A 27,900-nucleotide genomic window follows, 5' to 3' on the forward strand; every position below is an offset into this window, starting at 1 on the left:
ACAAAATATAACATAACTGTTTAAATTGTTCTTAACCACACACACTTTACCTATCACAAAATATAAAATAGCTATATAAATTGTTCTTTACCCCAAAAAAAGAAATCAGGATATAAAGATATGTACACAGTATCCCTACCCCATACTCCAAAATATATAATTCAAATAATATCTAAATTTAATAACATCCAAACCAAGCACTAAGATTAATTATGCACTAAATTGAAACAATTTCAAAAACTGAAAAGTGCTACAAAATCACACTACAAGTGATTTGTGAGACATATAGAAATAACTAATATACACAGAAAACTAACAAAAGAAAAATGCACTATTTTGCAGGAGTAAAAAAATGATGTAAAACCTTTTCCTCATTAAAAAAACCCCAAACAAAATGAATATTTTGTAAATAAAAGAAGCAAAGCATCAAGATTACAGGATTGAAATAAAAAAATATCATATGTACAAAAAACTTATATACAATCACAAGTCATAAGCCACAGTGGTTCAGTGAGTATAAGGTGTTGGCCGAGAAATTTCACCTGGATTTTCCGGCATAGTTCCCACTTGTCAGTAGTGTTGGATATGGCAAGGGAATTGGGTACAAGCCCGGAATCGAAAGAAAGAGAGAGAGAAATGGGGTTTAACGTCCACTTGACACAAACTAGGTCATTTCGGGATTAACATATGGTTTAATTTTATTTCAATAATTCGTTGCGCATAGGGATCTTTAGCAGTGGGAGGAAACCGGAGGTCCCGGAGAAAACCCACAAGATTGGACAGGCAACCCTACTCCTTGTCACGTACAACCGGGGATTCGAAACCACGCCAGTTGACTCAATGACAGGCCGTATGATACCGCACGCACGTGCTTACCATTCGGCCATCCACCACCCCCTCCCCCATTCCCGGAATCGAAACCATCCCGACTGCGTTCACTTAGAAGAAGCCTTGACAATTGAATTATTTGACTCAATGACAGACTTCCTGATCAAATGTGTGCGTGTTAATCATTGCCCCCCCCCCCCGGGTTCCCGTTAAAGAACCCTTGACAGTTGCAATATTTTATATAAGAGTAGGGTGTAGGGCAGAATCACTCTAAGAACACAGAAAAGTAGGATACTAAACCGTATATCAATTCACAAGCAAGGGAAAGTCACCTTTAGGTAAGTGAAGGTTTTTTGTAATTCTGGGTGTATTTGATCTACATTTGGTTTCTAGTAATGCCTATTAAATACTTTATGATTTCTGACCAAATTCTAAGTGATTTATATGTCACTTTACTTGCTATATTATACATACATTTCTGAAGAGAATTAAAATCTAATTGTGTTTTGGAAGAAAAGTTAACATTAATAACAAAAAATAAATATTTAAAAATTGGGTCAAATGCATTCTTTCCCAGAAGTATAAAATAAATTGATGCTTGGGTTTTCTTGTTGTTATCATACAGCAAATACTCTTTCAATGGTGTTCCAGCCTAAAAAATAAAAAGTAGGCAATAAGAATACTTTCTATGGTTCACAACGTTTAAATAAACAATTTATTTTGCCACATCGAGACCGAGTCTCTATTTGGTTTCAACTTTGCGTAATGCTTATTGTGTCTTGTCCAGTTACAGACCCAGGCAGATTATTATGCTCAAATCAAATGAGTTAGAAGTCAGAAAAAAGTCTTGAGATTTGGGACTGAAGTCTCATAATAGGTCAACTATTCACCCTTTCATACATGTATTGTCTGCAAATCCAGATTCCCTACTACATCATGGCAGCACCTATTTACTTGGCAATGTCTAATTATTTTTGGACCATTCTTATTTTATTTCCATTGACAACAAATTGGATATTACCCTTTAAAATCTATTGAAATCTATTTGAAAGTAAAATACTGTCCATCATTATTTTACTGCTATTTACTGTAAAAATACACATACATGTAGGGCCTATCGCAACTTGAAGGAAATCAATGGATGTGATTGGCAAAAATCAAACATGCCAAGTACTTGAAACAGTAGAGTCCTAGGCATTGCCCCGAGAAGAATAACTAGATTACCAAGCAAGTGTATAGAAGTACTTCCTGATTAAAAATACAAATATATATGTTACTTACATTTTGCGTGTTTTCCCCTTGTCAGTGATACAGGACGGAGGACCTGACAAGGACAGCTGTCTAGTCGTTCGGATGGGACGAAAAACCGAGGTCCCGTGTACACATTGGCGTGCACGTAAAAGATTCCTTGGCAATTGGAATTCGATATAAGAGTAGGCTGTAGCGCCGCTGCCCGGGCAAAATTCCCTTCATAGCACACTGTATGGCGTATGCCCGTTTCATTCGGATGGGACGAAAAACCGAGGTCCCGTGTACACATTGGCGTGCACGTAAAAGATTCCTTGGCAATTGGAATTCGATATAAAAGTAGGCTGTAGCGCCGCTGCCCGGGCAAAATTCCCTTCATAGCACACTGTATGGCGTATGCCCATCTTCATTAGCCCAATTTATAAGCAAAACAGTAGGATGTTAAACCCCATTTCATTTCATTTTCAAAATTATAAAATAATTTGATGGCTTAATATTCAAAAGGTACAGTCCTTTATGTTTATACAATTGTACGGTAGCCATAAAAAGCCCCTGATACCTTGAATATATGCAGTTTAAAAGTAAACAAAAATCTCAATATTTAGGAGAGAGAGTGAGAAATGGGGTTTAACGTCCATCCAACCCCCCCACCAAGTGTATAGAACCAGTTCCTGATTTAAAAAGCAAATATGCATGGTACTTACATAGTCTTTGTCTGATAAGCAAGATCTGTGAGAAAACGTCTCCACAATATCAATAGCCCTTTCCAACTTGATCTTCCGAGGTGGGTAACTGAAAAAAAAATTGGCAATGTATTAGTTGGCTTAAATTGACTAGACAGTTTTGATTAATTAAAAAAATGTTAATTTAATTACATTTGTTTTGTTTCATGTGTTGGTTTGCTTTGCCACAGATGAGACAGTGATATCTACATATAACTAAGATTCTGTCTCTGCTCATACATGACGTGTACAGTTTTACTATACTAAACTGAATTTTAGATTTCAAAATAGCATAACAATCTTTTATATTAGAATTGAAAAGTTACCCACCAAGAAAAAGCTGCTCTATCATCATTTTTTCCAGCCATTTCTTCTTCCATTTTTTTCTTTTATAATTTCTTTTGTTATTACATGATCTTTTTCTGGGTGATTTGCATATACATCCAATATTGAAACTGAAAAAATAAATACATGATATGTAATTTACGATTAAAGCTACCTTACCATATATACAAACTGTGTGATATGAAATTGAAACTAATGTATCTATATGTATCAAAAGTTTTAATCCCAAGGAACTACCTAAGCCGTAAAAGTCTATCTTAATAATCCTTGTTTGTCACATGGTTTCACTGTCGCAGTAATTAGAAGACGGCCATGGTGACTGAGTAAATTAGGTGCTGGCACACTAGCATGGAGGCCACAGGTTATCTCTTGGGGTTGACCGAGAAAGCTCATCTTGATTTTGCAGAGTGGTTTCCCCTGAGATCCAATGTACTCATTGGTGTACACATAAAAGTTCTCTTGGCAGTTTGAATTCGGTATGAGAGTAGGCCATAGTGTCGCTGCCCAGACAAACATTTTCACTTAGCACAATGCATTAGACCAGTCGGAGCTGACCAGTAGGACGTCTTTAAACCCCATTTCATTTCAGGTAATCTAGTATTTTTCTAGTAAGATTGAAGTCTCTCTACTTTCTTTATATGTAAATATCATATTTGAAATAAGTCATACTTTTATTCGATATGGGGTGGGGCTGGGGGGAATGGTCTAGTAGGTAATGCATGCGCATGAAATCACAGGGTCTGTCATTGTGTTAAGTGGCATGGTTTCAATTTGAAGGAGTAGAGTCGCCTGTCCAATCTCTTGAGTTTTTTCGCTGGGTCATTCGGTTTCCTCCGTTTTCTAAATACATGTACCCCTACGCCAAGCGAATTATTCATATTAAATTGAAGCATACCTTCTCTAATCTCTGGGTCCTTTTGTTTACTCCTTTTGCTAAATACCCATACCCGCAAGGGAATTATTCATATTAAATTTAACCTTACCTGTCCTTTTTCCCGAAACGACCTAGCGTCTGTAGGCTAAGTAGATATAAGGACCCATCTTGCAACAACTCTACATGTAGGTTCGTGCATAATTAATATTACAGTAACATACCAATTTTTAATACATGTAGAATGAGACAGTGTGCAGGGAAAGGGTGGAAACGGAAGTAGGCTAATCCTCGTCGTAGTTGATTACCGGTATGCATATAGGCACAGCATGGACTACTTGATTCTTCAAATACAAGTACATGTAAGGCCTTTTTTATGTCATTTCTCTCTCTCTCTCTCTCTCTCTCTCTCTCTCTCTCTGTTGCATGTAAGTGCCATATAAATACTTTATTTTGGATTGTATGTTCACATACACTAATCATTGTAGGACATTGGTAAAAAAAAATTAGAAAATATAAAAATTAATTGAAATTTTTACCTGTTTTTCTTCGATTCAATGCCAATGGCGTCCTTGGTAAATTCTCAATAATTATTGCTGGAAGGTGGAAAGAGTCACATATCATCATTGACTGGAAAAAATAATAAAACTACAGAGAAACTTCCACAGGCTGATTCTAGTTCCATTATTTATTAACTGTGACTGAATCAGGCAAAAATGGGGCCTAATATTAAATATTACACAGACTCACAGAGGTTGAACAACGGATTACATGTCATTTGGGACTCTCGTCATTTGGGACTCAAAAAAATATGACCACGACATTTGGGACTCGGGTATACGACGTTTGGGACTTTGGTATACGTCGTTTGGGACTCGGGTTAACGACGTTTGGGACTCGGGATAATTTATTAGAAGTAGGCCAATTCAAAACACGAAAGAAAATATTTATTAACATGAAACACGTGGTTAGTAAAAGGCTCAACCAAACGATAAAACATTAGTTGCACTTACGGTTCTTTGATAATCATCGTTTCTCATAAAAGTTTTATATTTATTTAAAACGAATAATATGCTGATGAATTTATTTGAAAATGACCTACAAAAAAAACAAAATAAATATTTACACGACATGCAATCTTTTTTTACAAGCCCCTAGAAATTGTTAACGATAATCCGTGAGCTGCACGTTGACATGCTTGTCGTAGATGGCAATACCAATTGATAAATTAGTGCGTACAAGGCAAAGTTTTTTTGTGGAAAATATAAGAAATGGCAACGAACAAAGCGGGATAATTAAAGCTGATTAACTGATAATCCCAATGTTATTACAGTATGTTCAAAGAAACCTAACGGTTCTTTGGTGGATGAGGAAAAACGTGAGTTGTCAATCATCGAGAATGGCGGCCGTGTGTTGATTGCAGTTATACCGTTTCACGAAAAATCATTAGCAGTGGTCGGTCAATCAAGCTCGTTTACTATTTATAACGCAAATTTTTCGTTTCGGTTAAAACAAAATATACGTCCATTTTAATTGGCCGAAGGATGTGTGACTAACAGAAATATGACGGGCGGACAAACTGACCAAACAGTATATTTCGAGGTATTTGAGGTAAGCTAATTTAATATTATATCATAACTGCATGTGCATACTTGTGTTTCTGTGTGATTAAATATTCAAAAAATCATTCTTAGGATACAGCCTCGACACCAGTCCGCCTTGAATTGCAATGTTTGTTTTGTGTTCTGGGCGCCATTTTGAAAAAAACTGACATGACCTATATAATACAATCCAGCGATAGTGCAGTCAATTTCCTTTAAAAGGGAATCCGAATTTGTTAATTTTCTGCAATATCACTTCGGTGGTAGCGGACGTTAAATAAAGCTATTTCACGTACAAAGACCTACAATAAATTCCAGGTGAATTGGGAAAAATATTCATGTATTTTCTTGATGAAGAGTAGCTATTTCAATTTGTAAATGCCCAGTCATCTTAGACAAATAATAATTCCAACTTCAAATCAGTTGTATTTATTCAAATCATACTATGAATAATTGTATTTTTCCACTTGCATAATAATAAAAACTTGACTTTTATTATTTTATTTCTTCAGGCCAAGAACATGGAAAATTGGTAATTGCCTTGTATCACTGCTAACTATAAGGCACAGGGAGCCTTGGGCAGAAATGATAATAATATGGTTCTCAGATATGTTACTGTGTACAGACTGAACAAAAAATATAAATACACTTGCTATTACATGTACATTGTATCATTGGCAATAATAAGATCCAATTTTAGTTTTTAGTTACACTGTTAACCACCAATAGATGACAATAAATCATAAAATGTATTCAGCTCGACGTAAGACTTAAATAAATAGTTACAGTTGGTTTAACTTGAATAGAAGTTTTAATTATCTATGCTGCATATATGCATATATCACCTTGTAGCTGTATCACATTACATATCTTTTTAGTTGATGTTCATATCGTCTTACGTATTTGTCAACATCAAGGTGACCTTGTTCTATGTCACATTAGCCTTTTCAGACTTGTTACCACGAATTTACTCACCACACCCTCGCATAGTTATGAATTTATTGTTTCACTTGACTAAAGAAACATTTTGTAGGAATGTATGCTTTTATAGATTGGACACTTGTTTGCAATATCATTGTCGGTGGAAACTGGCACTATACCTAAAGAATGACTGAACAAATAGCGGAGACGGGGTTTCAGCCGGCTGATTTAAATTATTTCTTTAAATACAGTAAAGCTTGAAATATGTCAGTTTTCACTCTTTAGAATGTTTTTGTAAATAAGTTTTTATTGTAGTTTCCGTGGCGTATTCCCAATAAGCGTTAGAAACAAAGATATACACCCTTAATCCCGGTGCCGATAAATGTTGGGTTGTGTGGAACATGCTAACAAATCTCGGGTACGATATATGTTTGATTCTGGTTGAAAACAGCATGAGAGCAACATGATTGTTTTCATTGGAGATGAGACGCAAATATTCAAAGGGGTCAGACAAACTCTAAACCAACCGCGTTCCCTTCACTGAGTCCCTTCAAAGGAGGCCCTGTCTGTCTACCTGTGGAATAACATGCATTTGTATCTGTTAAATTTTTGTGGTAGACAGATTGATATTATTTATATAACGTCTTACCCCAAACAAATTGCAAAAGAAACCATGAAGTTTCTGAGAGCGATATTTCGTAATTAGTGTGCTTTAATGGTGGGAGAATAAATAATTTCTTTTTAAATTTTTCAAACACAAACTGGTCATATATAAAATAGCATTTTCTGACAAGACCAGCGATAATCTCGTAAGATATGACTTTTACTATGTCTATTAAATGGTTTTCCACGTCTCTTCAAGGTCACCGTCTTGCGCCAAAGTCGTGAAACGCACCGTCTGGGGAGTTGTTGGGGCCTGTCTCCCCCAGAAAAATTTCTAGAAATTTCAAGTCGGTCTTGCCTGGCCGTGAATACGGCAACCTGAAAGTGGTCGATTTTAATGTAGACATCTGAACTCCAATCAACAAATCAATCAACCAGGCTGTTGTCGTTGCATTCACATGACACCAGACGTGTCACCGATGAAACAAATATGCCTGAAACAAATGTCGCTGTTAGTGCGACCCATTTGTGACAATTTCAAGGTCCCAAATAATAGTCCTTTTTTACTATTAATAGTAATTCAATCAGTAAGTGCTATTTACCTTATAATAGTCGTCTTGGCTTTTACCCGACATTACACAAAACACCAATGGTAACTGTCGGGTGGTCTCTCCAGTCTTAATGAAGGCGTGGATGGAAAACAGCTGAGACCATGGCTTGTTCACCACCCGAAAAGTTGCATCCATATACCAAGTTTTTGCGCGTGCGAGTAGTTGCATCTGTCTATCAGTACAAAAAATGTGATGGCGCCTTTCCCCAACTTTTACTCTTTTTTGATAAAATCCCGGTGCACTATGATCGATGAAATCTTCGTCAAGCTAAAACAAAAAATAAATAAAAAAGCACATTTAATTACATGTTAATAAATAAATAAAATTGTACATTTAATTACATGTTAATAAATTCTTATATACATGGGTATTTAATTGCATGAGTACTTACGCTTGACGACACGTCAGTGGGATCTTTTGGTCGCAGAGTCTGTCGGGTTCTTTGTAGCGACCTTACAAGTGCTGCCATGGGTGGTCTGCTATGAATGGGTTCTTCTGCAGAACCGACACTGGATAAAACTCTCTCCGCTATTGAGGAACATGACTTGGTAAAAACATTTCCTTTGGCTTCATGCTTTGCCTGTAATGATAAGATAAAATATATTTAACTACAAATATATTATTGGTTTATTTATATTTTATTTATTTACACACATATATAAATTTTTAATTTAATTGATATATAATTTTTAAACCTACTGTAACTTTTATCTTGGTAGCCGTCTGTATACCGGGTTCTGCTGGGTGAAGATGGTTCTTTAAGCCTGGTTGGTATGTATCACCATCTTGGATTACTGTTGCCGGACATCGTGTTGGTCCGCTTCTTTTGGAACACCTCCAAATCGTAGTTTTCTTCTCTGTCTAAAATATATTAAATTCATTTATTATTATAGAGTTAACTAGGTTAACTCGAGTTAATTATCTTTACATTTTGTAGCTGAAATACATTTCAAAACAAGGTTAACTAGGTAAAATAAATCACCCTACCTTAATTGTATAACTAAACCCTTGGTTGTCAAACAACTTGGACTTGCCACGGGAGGTACCAGCTTCTACCTGCGTATACACCACTACGGGTTCTTCGTCGCAGAAGACACTAACGTCGGCATCGTCTGAGATGGAGGACTCCATGACCGGAACTGGCACATCGTATCGGGTTTCGGCTGTAAACGATTCTTCTACTTCCATAGGTTCAGTTGTTGGGGCCTCCATAACTTCTTCTTGTTGTTCGTCCATATCTTCCGTCTGCTTATTAGATTTAAGGTTGTTTTTTTAAAACATAAATTAGATTACAATTTAACTAACACAAAAGTGTAAAAAGATTTTTTTCTAGTCTGTGCCCGCGTTTATGTCTACTCTTGGCAAAATTGTTATAATATAAAAAAAATCATGAAACAAGAATCAAAATGGCCGCCAATCGGGTCTCCAACGCCATTCCAACCTCCCAAGATATAATTTCAAAACAGATTCTTACCTGCTGGTTCAAATCGAGCCGTTTCTGCTTTAATCATAATGTGATTCTGTAATGTAAGTATTTGAACAACATCGTAGCGCCGAACAACTAATGTTAATTAAGCATGATTTCAGAAAAATTGAACAGATTTGATAATAACATGCCGAAATTTTTTTCCTGACCGCGCCATATTATAAACATGAACTTCCGGTTTAAATTGTTGGAGTTTTTTTTAAGGAAACGAAATACTAATATTATACAGAGAAACAATATCGATGCTAAATTACATACATGGTATTATTTTTTTATATAAATATTCACAAACCTGCGGTCTTGTATTCTATCTGACCATTAACTTACATTTGTCAAACATATCACTGCTCCAAAATCATTTCAGCACGTTGTTAAATGTTAAATTAATTGTGTGAAATCACTTCATTTAATGTCCGCTTCCACCGAGATGATATCGCAGACAAAATGTAGCCTATAGTACGTTGGTTTTATCAACCAATCACATTCACTTATTTTCTTGTCAACGCATTTGGAGTCAATTGTTAAAATCACACCGGGCATGAGCGCTCAACAGGCCTTTGATCTACCAGTTTATTGGGCCCAACTTTATTTTAACTACAGACATCTTAACACCAATTAGCATTCAAGTCTGTCTGGCTATATTGTCTGAGTAAAAAATACTTTTCTCTTACTTGTGGACCCCCGGATTAAGACTTTGTATGGAGTTCAAATTTAAAAAAAAAAAATATTTGTTGACGGAACACATTACTTGTGTTAATTATATGGAAAAAACACAAGATTTGTGTTAATGCATTAAAAAGAACACAAGTTTGTGTTAATGCAATGCAAAACAACACATAACTTGTGTAGAATAATTTTCACACAAGTACTTGTGTTGAGATCCAACACAAGTTTTTTTTCAGTGTATAATTTTTAACTATTACAACGAGAACTGTCAGCTCTTTATCTAATCTTACCTAATAGGCCTGCAACCAAAATTTGTATTTGTAGCATATTCTTTGCATTGGATGAAGGCATCGGGTGTTTCCGCCAATATTTAATTTTATGTCATCTTCACAATTATTGTTAGTATATTAAATATAGCATTTACTTGACAATTATCACAATTTTCATCTAGCCCTAATTCAAGTTATTGCAAACAGTGGATCTATCTGGATTTATATTCCTGGAGTTAAAAAATGTATGGGGTGGCCGAATGGTTAGCACGTGCGCTGTATGATACGGTCTGTCATTAAGTCAACTGGTGGGGTTTCGATTCCCCGGTAGCCTGTCCAACCTCGTGGGGTTTCCTCCCACTGCTAAAGACCCCTACGCGCAAGCGAATTATTGAAATAAAATTGAACCATGTGTTAGTCCTGAAATGACCTAGTTTTGTCGAGTGGACGTTAAACCCCATCTCTCTCTCTCTCTCTTTCTCTCAAAAATGTATACATGTAGTTTGTTTTGTAGGTAGAACCTTGCAGCGGAATAACATGCTAAAAATTTAGGCTGCGGACCTATAATGATCCTTTAAGTCTGTTAGAAATTTACTGGATATGTCTCGGATGTAGTCCGTTAGCATATTATGGTTGATCGATGCCAGAAAAAAATAGAATTTTCCAGAGAAGAGAACGAACCAACAGGGAAATTTTGATGAATTAGCAAAGGGAGGTAAATCCAAACTTGTATATTCAATCGCTTTCAATATTTTAATCAGATGATTGTTAAACGATGATCTATAGGTAAGCCCTGTTATTAATAATATTAACCCAGATTTAGTCAACATTTGTCTATTAGATGTAATGCCAATGGTGTTCCATTTCAAAACGTAGGTTACCAGGCAAAGTACCATACACCCCCACGAAACGTCGGACGTTTCAAACTGGAAAACTGTTACAATATTAACATTTGAATTAGGAGCTACAATCGATTGATAATTGACCGGTACAATGAATTGTATTAAGAGCATGATAAAATTAATGTGGATTTAAAGTTTAAAAATATTTATTTCCTCAAAGATCTTGATAAAATCATGTTCAGCATAGTCCGTCAAAAAAAGAAAGATTGTTTTTATTCTGCTAATAACCTGTTATTTAAATAAATGTATATACATCTATAATTTCAAACATCTCCTGGACGATAAGGCTTGTCCTCTCTAGTATGGAACCGAATCGTTGCCATATTAAGACAAAATATAGTAGTTAAAATTGACAAATTATCATAGTCAAAATGGTAAAAATGGTCATTTTCGAGATTTTTCACTTTTAAATATCACATAACACACAATCACTATATTAGTATCAAAACAAACCAAAAAAATCTAGTTATGTTTTTACACTTTCTACTTTTCGCCTTTGCAAATTCACTCTAACTTTTTCATCTTTGTATTTTTCAACTATCAGAATTTCTCCATTGTAATTTCCACCACTAAAATTTCTCCAATCGAACGGACAGAGGGTGTGGTTCTGGGTACAGCCGAAGTTGATGTCATAAGACATCAGTATTTATCGTCTGGGCTAAAATTACTACTCCATTGGGTTATTCTTAAGAATTGTCCGATTTTAGTATTTTTTTTTGTTTTTTTTTTTGGAGAAATGAAATAAATTCATTGTCATGTCGAACCACTTTTTGTTTAATCAGTTACGTCATCGAACCTTGAGGTTGGCTCCATTGTCTTAATAGACCGGATGAATCTTTGACAGCACATCGACATGGATGTGAGCGAATTTCTGGCGTTATATCTGAAAAAAGATGAAACTACAAAAGAGGTGCCTGGCTGCCTTAATCAATTTAAAAAAAAGCTTTACAGTTATTAGACGATGTAAAAAATTGCAAACAAGATAAATAGGGCATGGTAGAGAGTATCATCTTTCGCCAGGAAGAGTTAATCCGCCAAAGTTATATATTCCACAAGAACAGTTACAATATTTAGTTGATAAAGATCTGTAATGTGTGAGTTAAATAATGCGAAACTAGAAACAAAAGTTATATTAATTAAAATACAACTAGAAACAAAAGGTGTATTCATTAAAATACAAGGCCTATATGTACCTCTCCGACAAGACTCAAGAGTTAAAAAAACCTATATTATTGACGGTCCGGTGGTAACATGTTAGTAATAGTTATTTAATTTTAATCATTAGCATTTTATTTTTTTGCAAAGCGGATTTTTTTTTTAAAACAAGTATCCGGTAACCAGTATGTAGGCCTAATAAGTTTTATGTGGTCTTCAATAAAAATACAGATGTGACGTCATCTTTTGATGTTGGCGTACAAGTACTTCAAATAAAGTACACCTCTATGGTACCTACAACTAAACAATAACCTACAAATAACATATTACGTTAAATATTGTTTTATATAATTAATTAATCACCCGATGTTTTTATAAGTCAAAATCCAGTAGGCCTACGTCGAATCCATTCACTTGATTTGACATGCTTATTGTTTGAAATATATGTGTAGCCTATATTGTGTGTTGTGTCCACGGGCTTGTATTGTGTAATTGTTTATGTGTGATGCTGTCCTCCTGCTCTTACTATTCTCTCAGCTAACCGAAGAACTCCAAATGCATCAGCCGCTTATATCAACGTAGATTTATGACGTCGTGTGCCCATAGTCCCTCTCAGGAAGCATTAATCTTAGTCCAGACGATAAAAACAGATGAGTTATGACGTCATCTTCGGCCGATCTCAGAAACACGCCCCTTTCCTTATATGGTCAGTTAGATTGGAGAAATTTGTGATAGTCGAAAATGCAATGGAGAAATTGTGATAGTCGAAAATGCAATGGAGAAAATCTGATAGTTGAAAATGTAAAGATTTACAGTGAATTTGCAAAGGCGAAAAGTAGAGAGGGAAAAAACAAAACTAGATTTTTAGTTTGTTAACTTTTGTCGAGCAATTTTGTTTTATGGTAAATATCCATTAAAATGTATTAAGTGTTATATGATTTTTACATGTGAAAAATCTCGAAAATGGCCATTTTTACCATTTTGACTCTGATAATTTTGCAATTTTAACCATGATATTTTCTCTTAATATGGCAACGATTCGGCTCCATACTCATGACCCTAATTATTTTAAAACCGTAAGCTCTATTGAGTTAAGAAAGTTTTTGACAAGAGAACAGAACTCCTGAAAATAAGGGTACAGAATTGTCGAAGATTGATAAGGGTCGCCCTCTTAAATTCAATGCTTCACGCCCAATTTGAATATATGTTAAAATGTATAGCCTCTATGCATTTAAGGGTGTGTGTGTGTGTGGTGGGTGTGGGTGTGTGTGTTTGTGCTTATTTGTCTCTGTTGTATGCAATCCCAATTCTTACCAGCAGCAGACATTTCATTTTAATGTTAAATCAATATTACCTGTAAAACAGATGTCCCCAACATAACATATTAACACAATCTCATTTTCCGTACTTGATGTATGGCGACTTATTCAATTTCTGTGATAATTACTGTTGACTGTCAGTAAATATACAATAAGTAGATGTGTGCACAAGTACATGGGGACAGGAAAGCCCTTATTATGAGCTTATGTGATTTTCACAATTTAGGATTTTCTATTTTGTTCTTACTTTTTTTCAAAATTTTCTTTATCTTCTTTGGTGTTAAATCATGTCATATTTACTACCAAACATGTTTGTATTTAAAAAAATGTCCCACTGGTGTATAATAAAGGCGAAAGGTGAGACCCGTTTCTTTGACAATGTTTTTATACCTCTGACATTATTTACTTTAAAATCATAAATAAATTTGTCTGATCTTACAATTCAGCGACTTTGTTCCATTCGATATATTTTCCTTTCATTGAAAACGCACATTTGTGCTAAGTCTGTGTGTTTGCCATAAATCACTTGTGATTTGTTTACCATTTCTGAAAATTTTAAATAAAATTATCTTATCTTAATGATTAATACGGATGGAAATTATTGATAATTTTTGGCGCACAGTGTAAAGTAAAGATCTGTTAGGATACAGACCACTATTAAATTTCACCATCTTGGTACCCACAAATTGTAGTTCGTCTATTTATAGCAATTCTCTCTCTGTGTCTTTTGTCCCCTTTTGCATGCCCATAAATAGACGAACTACAATTTGTGGGTACCAAGATGGTGAAATTTAATAGTGGTCTGTATCCTAACAGTTCTCCAAAATTATAATGTTCCCTTGTCCATTATGTTTTCTGCATTTTGGTTTAAATCAAAATTTAACTAATAGCATAGTCTTTGCCGAGGATGAAGGCATTGGGTGTTTTCGCTTATATTTAATTTTATGTCAACTTTACAATTGTTAGTATAAATATAGCATTTACTTGAAAATTATCACATTTTATCTGCCCTTAAATCGAGTTGGTGCAAACATTTTGCTTGGAACTCTCTGGTGTTATAAGCTTTCCAAAAATGTATAGTTTGTTTATTAGGAAGGGCTTTGTAGCGGAATTGTGTTTCTAAGCAAGTTAGAAATATTGGCTGCAGGAATAAATGAATTTTTACCCTTTACTTTACACTGTGCGCCAAAAATTGATCAATAATTTCCATCCGTATCAATCATTAAGATAAGATAATTTTATTTAAAATTTTCAGAAATGGTAAACAAATCACAAGTGATTTATGGCAAAGTTTGTGTATCTCAGAATTTTGGTAGTCAAGCTCATACAAATTTTAGTGCAAAGACATTAAATCAACAAAAATGGGCATGCAAAAGGGGACAAAAGACACAGAGAGAGAATTGCTATAAATAGACGAACTACAATTTGTGGGTACCAAGATGGTGAAATTTAATAGTGGTCTGTATCCTAACAGATCTTTACTTTACACTGTGCGCCAAAAATTATCAATAATTTCCATCCGTATTAATCATTAAGATAAGATAATTTTATTTAAAATTTTCAGAAATGGTAAACAAATCACAAGTGATTTATGGCAAACACACAGACTTAGCACAAATGTGCGTTTTCAATGAAAGGAAAATATATCGAATGGAACAAAGTCGCTGAATTGTAATATCAGACAAATTTATTTATGATTTTAAAGTAAATAATGTCAGAGGTATAAAAACATTGTCAAAGAAACGGGTCTCACCTTTGGCCTTTATTATACACCAGTGGGACATTTTTTTAAATACAAACATGTTTGGTAGTAAATATGACATGATTTAACACCAAAGAAGATAAAGAAAATTTTGAAAAAAAGTAAGAACAAAATAGAAAATCCTAAATTGTGAAAATCACATAAGCTCATAATAAGGGCTTTCCTGTCCCCATGTACTTGTGCACACATCTACTTATTGTATATTTACTGACAGTCAACAGTAATTATCACAGAAATTGAATAAGTCGCCATACATCAAGTACAGAAAATGAGATTGTGTTAATATGTTATGTTGGGGACATCTGTTTTACAGGTAATATTGATTTAACATTAAAATGAAATGTCTGCTGCTGGTAAGAATTGGGATTGCATACAACAGAGACAAATAAGCACAAACACACACACCCACACCCACCACACACACACACACCCTTAAATGCATAGAGGCTATACATTTTAACATATATTCAAATTGGGCGTGAAGCATTGAATTTAAGAGGGCGACCCTTATCAATCTTCGACAATTCTGTACCCTTATTTTCAGGAGTTCTGTTCTCTTGTCAAAAACTTTCTTAACTCAATAGAGCTTACGGTTTTAAAATAATTAGGGTCATGAGTATGGAGCCGAATCGTTGCCATATTAAGAGAAAATATCATGGTTAAAATTGCAAAATTATCAGAGTCAAAATGGTAAAAATGGCCATTTTCGAGATTTTTCACATGTAAAAATCATATAACACTTAATACATTTTAATGGATATTTACCATAAAACAAAATTGCTCGACAAAAGTTAACAAACTAAAAATCTAGTTTTGTTTTTTCCCTCTCTACTTTTCGCCTTTGCAAATTCACTGTAAATCTTTACATTTTCAACTATCAGATTTTCTCCATTGCATTTTCGACTATCACAATTTCTCCATTGCATTTTCGACTATCACAAATTTCTCCAATCTAACTGACCATATAAGGAAAGGGGCGTGTTTCTGAGATCGGCCGAAGATGACGTCATAACTCATCTGTTTTTATCGTCTGGACTAAGATTAATGCTTCCTGAGAGGGACTATGGGCACACGACGTCATAAATCTACGTTGATATAAGCGGCTGATGCATTTGGAGTTCTTCGGTTAGCTGAGAGAATAGTAAGAGCAGGAGGACAGCATCACACATAAACAATTACACAATACAAGCCCGTGGACACAACACACAATATAGGCTACACATATATTTCAAACAATAAGCATGTCAAATCAAGTGAATGGATTCGACGTAGGCCTACTGGATTTTGACTTATAAAAACATCGGGTGATTAATTAATTATATAAAACAATATTTAACGTAATATGTTATTTGTAGGTTATTGTTTAATGGAAGGTACCATAGAGGTGTACTTTATTTGAAGTACTTGTACGCCAATCAATAGCCCTTTCCAACTGTCTTGATCTTCTGAGGTGGGTAACTGAAAAAAAATATGCAATGTATTAGTTGGCTTAAATTGACTCGACAGTTTTGATTAAGTCAAAAAATGTTAATTCAATTACATTTGTTTTGTTTCATGTGTTTGTTTGCTTTGCCACAGATGGGCATGCAAAAGGGGACAAAAGACACAGAGAGAGAATTGCTATAAATAGACGAACTACAATTTGTGGGTACCAAGATGGTGAAATTTAATAGTGGTCTGTATCCTAACAGATCTCCAAAATTATAATGTTCCCTTGTCCATTATGTTTTCTGCATTTTGGTTTAAATCAAAATTTAACTAATAGCATAGTCTTTGCCGAGGATGAAGGCATTGGGTGTTTTCGCTTATATTTAATTTTATGTCAACTTTACAATTGTTAGTATAAATATAGCATTTACTTGAAAATTATCACATTTTATCTGCCCTTAAATCGAGTTGGTGCAAACATTTTGCTTGGAACTCTCTGGATATGCGTTCCTGGTGTTATAAGCTTTCCAAAAATGTATAGTTTGTTTATTAGGAAGGGCTTTGTAGCGGAATTGTGTTTCTAAGCAAGTTAGAAATATTGGCTGCAGGAATAAATGAATTTTTACCCTTTACTTTACACTGTGCGCCAAAAATTGATCAATAATTTCCATCCGTATCAATCATTAAGATAAGATAATTTTATTTAAAATTTTCAGAAATGGTAAACAAATCGCAAGTGATTTATGGCAAACACACAGACTTAGCACAAATGTGCGTTTTCAATGAAAGGAAAACACATCGAATGGAACGAAGTTGCTGAATTGTAAGATCAGACAAATTTATTTATGATTTTAAAGTAAATAATGTCAGAGGTATAAAAACATTGTCAAAGAAACGGGTCTCACCTTTGGCCTTTATTATACACCAGCGGGACATTTTTTTAAATACAAACATGTTTGGTAGTAAATATGACATGATTTAACACCAAAGAAGATAAAGAAAATTTTGAAAAAAAGTAAGAACAAAATAGAAAATCCTAAATTGTGAAAATCACATAAGCTCATAATAAGGGCTTTCCTGTCCCCATGTACTTGTGCACACATCTACTTATTGTATATTTACTGACAGTCAACAGTTATTATCACAGAAATTGAATAAGTCGCCATACATCAAGTACGGAAAATGAGATTGTGTTAATATGTTATGTTGGGGACATCTGTTTTACAGGTAATATTGATTTAACATTAAAATGAAATGTCTGCTGCTGGTAAGAATTGGGATTGCATACAACAGAGACAAATAAGCACAAACACACACACCCACACCCACCACACACACACACACCCTTAAATGCATAGAGGCTATACATTTTAACATATATTCAAATTGGGCGTGAAGCATTGAATTTATGAGGGCGACCCTTATCAATCTTCGACAATTCTGTACCCTTATTTTCAGGAGTTCTGTTCTCTTGTCAAAAACTTTCTTAACTCAATAGAGCTTACGGTTTTAAAATAATTGGGGTCATGAGTATGGAGCCGAATCGTTGCCATATTAAGAGAAAATATCATGGTTAAAATTGCAAAATTATCAGAGTCTAAATGGTAAAAATGGCCATTTTCGAGATTTTTCACATGTAAAAATCATATAACACTTAATACATTTTAATGGATATTTACCATAAAACAAAATTGCTCGACAAAAGTTAACAAACTAAAAATCTAGTTTTGTTTTTTCCCTCTCTACTTTTCGCCTTTGCAAATTCACTGTAAATCTTTACATTTTCAACTATCAGATTTTCTCCATTGCATTTTCGACTATCACAATTTCTCCATTGCATTTTCGACTATCACAAATTTCTCCAATCTAACTGACCATATAAGGAAAGGGGCGTGTTTCTGAGATCGGCCGAAGATGACGTCATAACTCATCTGTTTTTATCGTCTGGACTAAGATTAATGCTTCCTGAGAGGGACTATGGGCACACGACGTCATAAATCTACGTTGATATAAGCGGCTGATGCATTTGGAGTTCTTCGGTTAGCTGAGAGAATAGTAAGAGCAGGAGGACCGCATCACACATAAACAATTACACAATACAAACCCGTGGACACAACACACAATATAGGCTACACATATATTTCAAACAATAAGCATGTCAAATCAAGTGAATGGATTCGACGTAGGCCTACTGGATTTTGACTTATAAAAACATCGGGTGATTAATTAATTATATAAAACAATATTTAACGTAATATGTTATTTGTAGGTTATTGTTTAGTTGTAGGTACCATAGAGGTGTACTTTATTTGAAGTACTTGTACGCCAATCAATAGCCCTTTCCAACTGTCTTGATCTTCTGAGGTGGGTAACTGAAAAAAAATATGCAATGTATTAGTTGGCTTAAATTGACTCGACAGTTTTGATTAAGTCAAAAAATGTTAATTCAATTACATTTGTTTTGTTTCATGTGTTTGTTTGCTTTGCCACAGATGAGACAGTCATATCTTACTAAGATTCTGTATGTGCTCATACATGTATGTGTACAGTTTTACTATACTAAACTGAATTTTAGATTTCAAAATAGCATAAGAACAATCTTTTCTATTAGAATTGAATAGTTACCCACCAAGAAAAAGCTGCTCTATCATCATTTTTTTCAGCCATTTCTTCTTCCATTTTTTTCTTTTATAATTTCTTTTGTTAAATGATCTTTTTCTGGGTGATTTGCATATACATCCAATATTGAAACTGAAAAAAAAATACATGATATGTAATTTATGATTAAAGCTACCTTACCATATATACAAACTGTGTGATATGAAATTGAAACTAATGTATCTATATATATCAAAAGTTTTAATCCCAAGGAACTACCTAAGCCGTAAAAATCTATTTTAATAATCATTGTTTGTCACATGGTTTCACTGTCGCAGTAATTAGAAGATGGCCATGGTGACTGAGTGAGTTAGGTGCTGGCACACTAGCATGAGGCCACAGGTTATCTCTTGGGGTTGACCGAGAAAGCTCATCTTGATTTTGCAGAGTGGTTTAACCTGAAACCCAATGTACATTGGCGTACACATAAAAGTTCTCTTGGCAGTTTGAATTCGGTATGAGAGTAGGCCATAGTGTCGCTGCCCAGACAAACAGTAGGACGTTGTCTTTAAACCCCATTTCATTTCAGGTAATTTAGTATTTTTCTAGTAAGATTGAAGTCTTTCTACTTTCTTTATATGTAAATATCATATTTGAAATAAGCCATACTTTTATTCAATATGGGGTGGGGCTGAGGGGAATGGTCTAGTAGTTAATACATGCACATGAAATCACAGGGTCTGTCATTGTGTTAAGTGGCATGGTTTCGATTTCAAGGAGTAGAGTCGCCTGTCCAATCTCTTGAGTTTTTTCGCTGGGTCATTCGGTTTCCTCCGTTTGCTAAATACACCTACACCAAGCGAATTATTCATATTAAATTTAAGCATACCTTCTCTAATCTCTGGGTCCTTTCATATTAAATTTAACCTTACCTGTACTTTTTCCCGAAACGACCTAAGTAGATAAGGAAACATCCTACAACAACTCTACATGTAGTTTCATGCAAAATTAATATTACACAACATACCAATTTTTAATACATGATGAGACAGTGTGCAGGGAAAGGGTGGAAACGGAAGTAGGCTAATCGTCGTCGTAGTTGATTACCGGTATGCATATATGCACAGCTTGAACTTCTTGATTCTTCAAATACAAGTAGCCTGCATGTAAGGCCTTGTTTATGTCATTTCTCTCTCTCTCTCTGTTGCATGTAAGTGCCATATAAATACTTTATTTGGGATTGTATGTTCACATACACTAATCATTGTAGGACATTGGTAAAAAAAAAAATTAGAAAATAGAAAAATTAAATGAAATTTTTACCAGTTTTTCTTCAATTCAATGCCAATGGAGTCCTTGGTAAATTCTCAATAATTGCTGGAAGGTGGAAAGAGTCACATATCATCACTGACTGGAAAAAATAATGAAACTATAGAGAAACTTCCACAGACTGATGTAATACAATATCATTTGGGATCTAAATTTCAATATTGTATTCTTAATTCATATTTTATTTGTAACTCAATTTTAGACATATATTAAGTGACAGATTAATTGTAAGATTTAATCTATATATCAGGTGTAGGTTGTTGAAATAGTATTATGTAAGATTTAATGGATTGTACAAACATGTATACTCGGAGTGTCTATATGATATAAGATTCAGGCTTAACACGTATTGACACCTTTTGTCTTGAGGTAAGATGTGTGAATCTTAATAATTACTTTTCATTGTTCTGATTACTAATGGTATTAACTATGGCGTGCCTTAACCGATATAAAAAGCCTAGTTTACAAGCAGGCAGGAAGAAGTACAAAGGAGGGACAAGAGAGACCCGTAGAGGCTGAGAGGTCTCCCGGACCTCGGGAGAGGGTCTGCCCTCGACACCGGGCAGAGGTGTCCTTTGAGGCCGAGGGGAAGCAGCTATAGCTAGACGTAACTTTACCCAACCAAATGATGTTGTTATGTACCTGTAAATATGTTATCCAGTATTAAAATATCTTTTAATAAATAAGAGTTATGTATTCTATCACATACTCTTAAGTGGTGCCGTGACTGACGAACCTGAGGTTATGATATATCACATACTCTTAAGTGGTGCCGTGATTCCTGAACCTGTGGTTGTATCACATACTCTTAAGTGGTGCCGTGTCCGACAAACCTGTGGTTATGATATATCCAGATTGATTTGGAGACATACTCATAAGTGGTGCCGTGTCCGACGAACCTGAGGTCATGATATCTTACATACTCTTAAGTGGTGCCGTGATTCCTGAACCTGTGGTTGTATCACATACTCTTAAGTGATGCCGATGATCGACGAACCTGAGGTTTTGACCAGACCAATGTTTTTGAAGTCCTCACCACTAGAAGATAAAAGAATTGTATTAAGAGGTAAGTCTTTTTCTGATCCAAATTTTGGCCACGGTTCATGATTAGTGTTATGTTTAATAATTTAACTGGCGAAATAAGCGGTTTATCTCCCACGTTTAAACATTATGTAGTAACTCAATTAGTTCAACCATTTTCTAGTGTTAAGAAATATGATCTTTCATCTGTTGTATCTTATTCAAAAATTAAATATATTGCTAGTAGTGGAACAGTACTCAACTATTTGTATGAAAATTACTAATAATATGTAAATTATAATTGTTTTGAACACATATTTTGGCTTAAAATTAGTAGTAACTATTAAATGCCTATAATTCGAAGTGAAATGTTTTATGTTAAATTAACTGGAATCGAGTTAAGAGTATCCTCATTGAGAGATATAACTCATAAACATTCACGCGGTATTAACGGTTTTATCTCTTATATTTTTTTTTATTTGTTTTGTCTATATATATTTTGCCCCGGGTTTTACGGGAGAGATTTTAATTGTGTTAACCCCAATAATGCCCGATATGTTACGGGAAAAGTTTTATGTGCAATTCCTATAAGGTGGGATTGGTTTAACCCCGGGATTTACGGGATGTCACGGTATGTTACGTGAGAGAGAAATTTTATTTGTGTTAACCCCAATAATATGCGATTGGGAAGCCCGAGATGTTACGGGAGAGTTTTTATGTGAAATTCCTATACGGCGGAATTGGTTTCACCCCGGCGGGTTTTTGCTCGGAATTAAGAGCGAAGGTGATGTATTGTTTTGTGTTTTGTTTAAGAATTATAGAGATAAAACCACTGTTAATTTTGTTAGGTTCTTTCCAAAATATCTTATTTAAGATTAATGAAATGTGTTCAGATCAATTATTTTAATTTAGCCTGCGGTAAAGAAATGTGACCTCCTACTTTCAATTTGGTTTATGTCAATTCTAATGTAAATATTTAAAAAAAAAGCTGTTCCACTTACTAATTTGATTAAAAGTTAATTGAGTTCACTCCATGATATAATAAGCAGATGATCAAACTTGGGCACGCATGGCAGTTAAAATATTTCTCATGACACGACATGTCATTAAGCACCGTTGGCTAGGCGGTATGGAAAGGAAAAAGACTAACCAACAAGAATAATAGCGGCCAATAAATAAACAAAGAAGGTGACGATACCGAGTATAGAGTGTTGAAGAAGATGGTGACGGCTAAAAGCCACAAGCCACAGTGAGCTTGAGAATGGAGAAATTATCTATTCACCATACCTCGACAAAGCAGAGCATACGAAATATATGCTGACATGATGAAGAATATATGCATACATGGTGATGCATATATGGTGGAAAATATAATTATGCCGACATGAAGAAGAATATGCATCCATGGTGATGCATACATGGTGGAAAATATAACTATGCTGACATAGAGGAGAATAGGTGCATACATGGTGATGCATACATGGTAGAAAATATATGTTTAAATGGTGGATTCCCTAATTTGGATCGCGTGTGAATGTGATAATGTTCGTGTATTTCATTTATCATTTATATGACATTCATTTGTGTGACGATTTTTCCGCGTACTGTGTTCCCACGTAGATGTGCCTTTATTCATAGAATATACTGATCTAGGATCTAGGACCAGTGACACTTATACTTTTGTGAATATTTTTAGTTTCGATGTTGTGCTTCTTGTATATAACTTTTACGACACTATATTTACCCCGGCGTTACTCCGTAGACTACTGAACATTTTTTTTAACCATTGAAAATATCTGCTTTTATTGTGTGATCTAAATTTCAATATTGTATTATGCTTTAATCTATTATTGTTTTAAAATCGTTTCATATATTATTTTATATATTCCACTATTTTAAAAATGTGGTTAAGGGAGGAATGTAATACAATATCATTTGGGATCTAAATTTCAATATTGTATTCTTAATTCATATTTTATTTGTAACTCAATTTTAGACATATATTAAGTGACAGATTAATTGTAAGATTTAATCTATATATCAGGTGTAGGTTGTTGAAATAGTATTATGTAAGATTTAATGGATTGTACAAACATGTATACTCGGAGTGTCTATATGATATATAAGATTCAGGCTTAACACGTATTGACACCTTTTGTCTTGAGGTAAGATGTGTGAATCTTAATAATTACTTTTCATTGTCCTGATTACTAATGGAAATGAAATGAAATGGGGTTTAACGTCCTACTGTTTTGCTCCGAACTGGGCTAATGAAGACGGGCATACGCCATACAGTGTGCTATGAGGGATATTTTGCCCGGACAGCGGCACTACGGCCTACTCTTATATCGAATTCCAACTGTCAAGGGATCTTTTACGTGCACGCCAATGTGTACACGGGACCTCGGTTTTTCGTCTCATCCGAATGACTAGACAGCTGTCCTTGTCAGGCCCTCCGTCCTGCATCACTGACAAGGGGGAACCACGCCGGAAAATCTGGATGAACTTTCTCGGCCAAAGCAGGGATCGAACACCCGACCTCCAGGCTAGCGAGCCAGCGCCTTACCCACTTAGCCACCGTGATCCCCTGATTACGAATGGTATTAACTATGGCGTGCCTTAGGCCGTGTTGAATTGATTCCTTGTTTCTCCTCGCCCGCGCGCTTAGGTCGAGGACCCCGAAAATCGTGCGCTTACGTTTTTAACACAAAAAAAATATTCAAAAAATTACGTTAATAACATCTAAATAAAATTCTACCAAACATCAGAATTCAATTCTCGTTGTTTATTCCTCGTTACGAACTAAATAAGTAAGTGCAGGGGGCCGCACTACACGCAAAACAAAAATCTACAAGATAACCCTGCGGACAAGACAGAAAATAGGCATTGCACCGAATAAACAAATATCAAATCAAGTGAATGGATCCGGTTGATAATACACATGTAGGGGCCCGCATACTATGGAATAAGTTACACTGTATATGATTGGATGAATTCCTCAAAATGGCGCGTGTAGCAGTCATTTCGGCTAATGAGAAAGCATATTATAAACTGTAAGACAATCGCTAATATTCAACCGCGAACCTGAATAATCAAATTTTCATTGCCTAAATTATAACACATGTCATTATTATTCAAGTATTACCCAATCATATCTTGTGTAATAAATAACGCACGCCTTACAAAATGGTAAGCTATGCCGGGACATAGGTAAATTCGCGTACCGGTCGGCCTAATTTATTGATGTTCAAGGAAATAATAGTGGCCCCGTTCGCTCGTTCGTTCGTTTCTGGAGTTTAACGAACGAACGAACAAACGGGACCACTATTAGTTCCTTGAACATCAATAAATAAATTAGGCCGACCGGTACGCGAATTTACTTGACTCGACTGTGGTGGTTATTCCCAGCACTTTCACGGTCGATGATATTATCGAAACCATCTATAATTCAACAAGCGAATCAAATATCGTCTAACTGGAATGTTTCCATTGTATTTTAACACAAGAATACGGAAAATTTATATCAAAATATGGTTATTTCATTTTTTAAAAAGTTAAACAAAGAAGCCACTTGTTACCAAATTTTAGTTTGTTATTAAATTTATTTAATTAAATATTATCTGTGTTTTTATTCTAACCAATAATATAACTAGATTATTTATAATATTATTAAAAATGGTACACAACCCTCAGACTATAAAGGTATTATGCCAGACCACTTTGTGTTTTGAAACCCACTTTGTGTTGTGTTTACCGCACTACCGCACATGATTGCCTGAGTGGTGGCAGGAGAAACAAGGAATCAATTCAACACGGCCTTAACCGATATAAAAAACCTAGTTTACAAGCAGGCAGGAAGAAGTACAAAGGAGGAACAAGAGAGACCCGTAGAGGCTGAGAGGTCTCCCGGACCTCGGGAGAGGGTCCTGCCCTCGACACAGGGCAGAGGGGTCCTGTGAGGCCGAGGGGAAGCAGCTATAGCTAGACGTAACTTTACCCAACCAAATGATGTTGTTATGTACCTGTAAATATGTTATCCAGTATTAAAATATCTTTTAATAAATAAGAGTTATGTATTCTATCACACTGATTCTAGTTCCATTATTTATTAACTGTGACTGAATCAGGCAAATAGGGGCCTAATTACACACAGAAGTTGAACGGAGGCCGAGGGTGTGGTGAAAATATCTGCTTATTTGATTTAAGGTTGTTTTTTTAAACATAAATTAGATTACAATTCAACTAACACAAAAGAGTAAAAAGATTTTTTCTAGTCTGTGCCCGCGTTTATGTCTACTCTTGGCAAAATTTTTATAATATAAAAATATCATGAAACAAGAATCAAAATGGCCGCTAATCGGGTCTCCCAAGCCAATCCAACTTCCCAAGATATAATTTCAAAAAACAGATTCTTACCTGCTGTTTCGAGTCGAGTCGTTTCTGGTTTAATCATAATGTGATTCTGTAATGTAAAAGCATTTGAACAACATCGTAGCGCCGAACAACTAATGTTATTTAAGCACGATTTCAGAAAAATTGAACAGATTTAATTTGATAATAACATGCCGAAATTTTTTTCCTGACCCCGCCATTAAAAACATGAACTTCCGGTTTAAATTGTTGGAGTTTTTTTTTTAAGGAAACGAAATACTAATATTATACACAAAAACAATATCGATGCTAAATTACATACATGGTATTATTTTTTTATATATAAATATTCACAAACCTGCGGTCTTGTATTCTCTGTGACCATTAGCTTATACATTTGTCAAACATATCACTGCTCTAAAATCATTTCAGCACGATGTTGTTAAATGTTAAATTAATTGTGTGAAATCACTTCATTTAATGTCCGCTTCCACCGAGATGATATCGCAGACAAAATGGGGCCTATAGTAAGCTACGTTGATTTTATCAACCAATCACACTAAATAATAGTTTTACTTATTTTCTTGTCAACGCATTTGGAGTCAATTGTTAAAATCACACCGAGCATGAGCGCTCAACAGGCCTTTGATCTACCAGTTTATTGGGCCCATAAAAAATCAACAACTTTATTTTAACTACAGACATCTTAACACCAATTAGCATTCAAGTCTGTCTGGCTATATTGTCTGACTAAAAAATACTTTTCTTATTATACTTGTGGACCCCCGGATTAAGACTTTGTATGGAGTTCAAATTTAAAAAAAAATATATTTGTTGACGGTACACATTACTTGTGTTAATTATATGAAAAAACACAAGATATGTGTTAATGTATTAAAAAGAACACAAGTTTGTGTTAATGCAATGCGAAACAACGCAAGTTTTGTGTAGAATAATTTTCACACAAGTACTTGTGTTGAGATACAACACAAGTTTTTTTTCAGTGTATAAATGTTGTTGTTGTTGTTGTTTATTACAGATTTAACGTCCAATACAATAAATATGATATTATGGACAGGTTGATTTAATTAAATTCTTCATACTTGAAAATGGTTAAAAACACAAAATAAAAAAGTCCTCGGATATCAAAAGTTTCTTAAAACACACTTATAAATTCGCTGTCGTGAGAAGAGAGGGCGGGTCATCTTCTCCCTTTGTCATAATGAAGTTAAAACAGGAAGCCCAGCTGACTGGTGTTTGGCGTCATCAGAGCGGATAGAAAAAACAGAAAACTATAACAACAATTCCTGAAACCACACAGGACAACAACAAGATCAAAGGAGGGGATATTCTACAAAGACTAATTAACTGGGGTCAAGTGAAGCCATAAAGTAAGCTTAATCAATTAAGTAACTATGATGATAGATACAATACTACCCACAGAATGTAAATTATATGTGCAATTAAGACTAAAATAAACCCTATTTTTGTAACAAATCTTTAAAAAATGACGAAGTTGATATATTATAACAAGGAAAATATTACTTAGAAAGAATAAAATTATCTTAATAATAATTATTAAAAGCCTTTTATTCCACAGTGATAACGAACATAATATCAAGTTATTTAATAAACCCATCATAAGCACTAGGCAGGAATATCCCTGTGTCGCGGTTTCAGGTCTGGGCTGTTTCGTTTGATGTATATCGCCTCAATCAGTTTTCGGGCCTTTTCTACAGGAAGGTTGGCTGTCAGAGTTGTATACGATTTTATTCCGTGTCCTTGGTTGGATTGTAGGTGTTGGGCCACGGCCGAATTGGTGGTAAGGGAGTGGCAATTGTAATG

General features: G+C 34.8%; 1 protein-coding gene across 4 annotated transcripts; it reads right to left on the reverse strand.

The window, feature by feature from the left end:
- On the reverse strand, positions 1-26,235 carry LOC126810211 (uncharacterized). Of its 4 annotated transcripts, XR_008786020.1 has the most exons (12): positions 26,101-26,235; positions 20,659-20,746; positions 19,367-19,488; positions 19,029-19,109; positions 16,687-16,767; positions 8,738-11,956; positions 8,450-8,611; positions 8,142-8,330; positions 4,554-4,644; positions 3,129-3,253; positions 2,781-2,868; positions 1-1,480 (listed from the first exon to the last, which is right to left on the reverse strand). XR_008786020.1 is itself a non-coding variant. In XM_050535174.2 (8 exons), the coding sequence occupies exons 1-6, from the start codon at positions 8,984-8,986 to the stop codon at positions 3,150-3,152; spliced, it is 1,071 nt and encodes a 356-aa protein (XP_050391131.1). In that variant the 5' UTR covers positions 8,987-9,951; the 3' UTR covers positions 1-1,480; positions 2,781-2,868; positions 3,129-3,149. The 4 variants fall into 4 exon arrangements, 3 of the variants coding, with proteins under 3 accessions (XP_050391131.1, XP_050391133.1, XP_055954691.1); XM_050535174.2 differs by lacking the exons at positions 16,687-16,767; positions 19,029-19,109; positions 19,367-19,488; positions 20,659-20,746; positions 26,101-26,235 and adding an exon at positions 7,742-8,017 and having other exon boundaries at positions 8,738-9,951; XM_050535176.2 differs by lacking the exons at positions 4,554-4,644; positions 16,687-16,767; positions 19,029-19,109; ... (1 more) ...; positions 20,659-20,746; positions 26,101-26,235 and adding an exon at positions 7,742-8,017 and having other exon boundaries at positions 8,738-9,950.
- Between the last annotated feature and the right edge of the window lie 1,665 nt (positions 26,236-27,900).

The sequence above is a fragment of the Patella vulgata genome, chromosome 2 (assembly GCF_932274485.2).
Source record: "Patella vulgata chromosome 2, xgPatVulg1.2, whole genome shotgun sequence".
In the NCBI taxonomy this organism is placed as follows: domain Eukaryota; kingdom Metazoa; phylum Mollusca; class Gastropoda; family Patellidae; genus Patella; species Patella vulgata.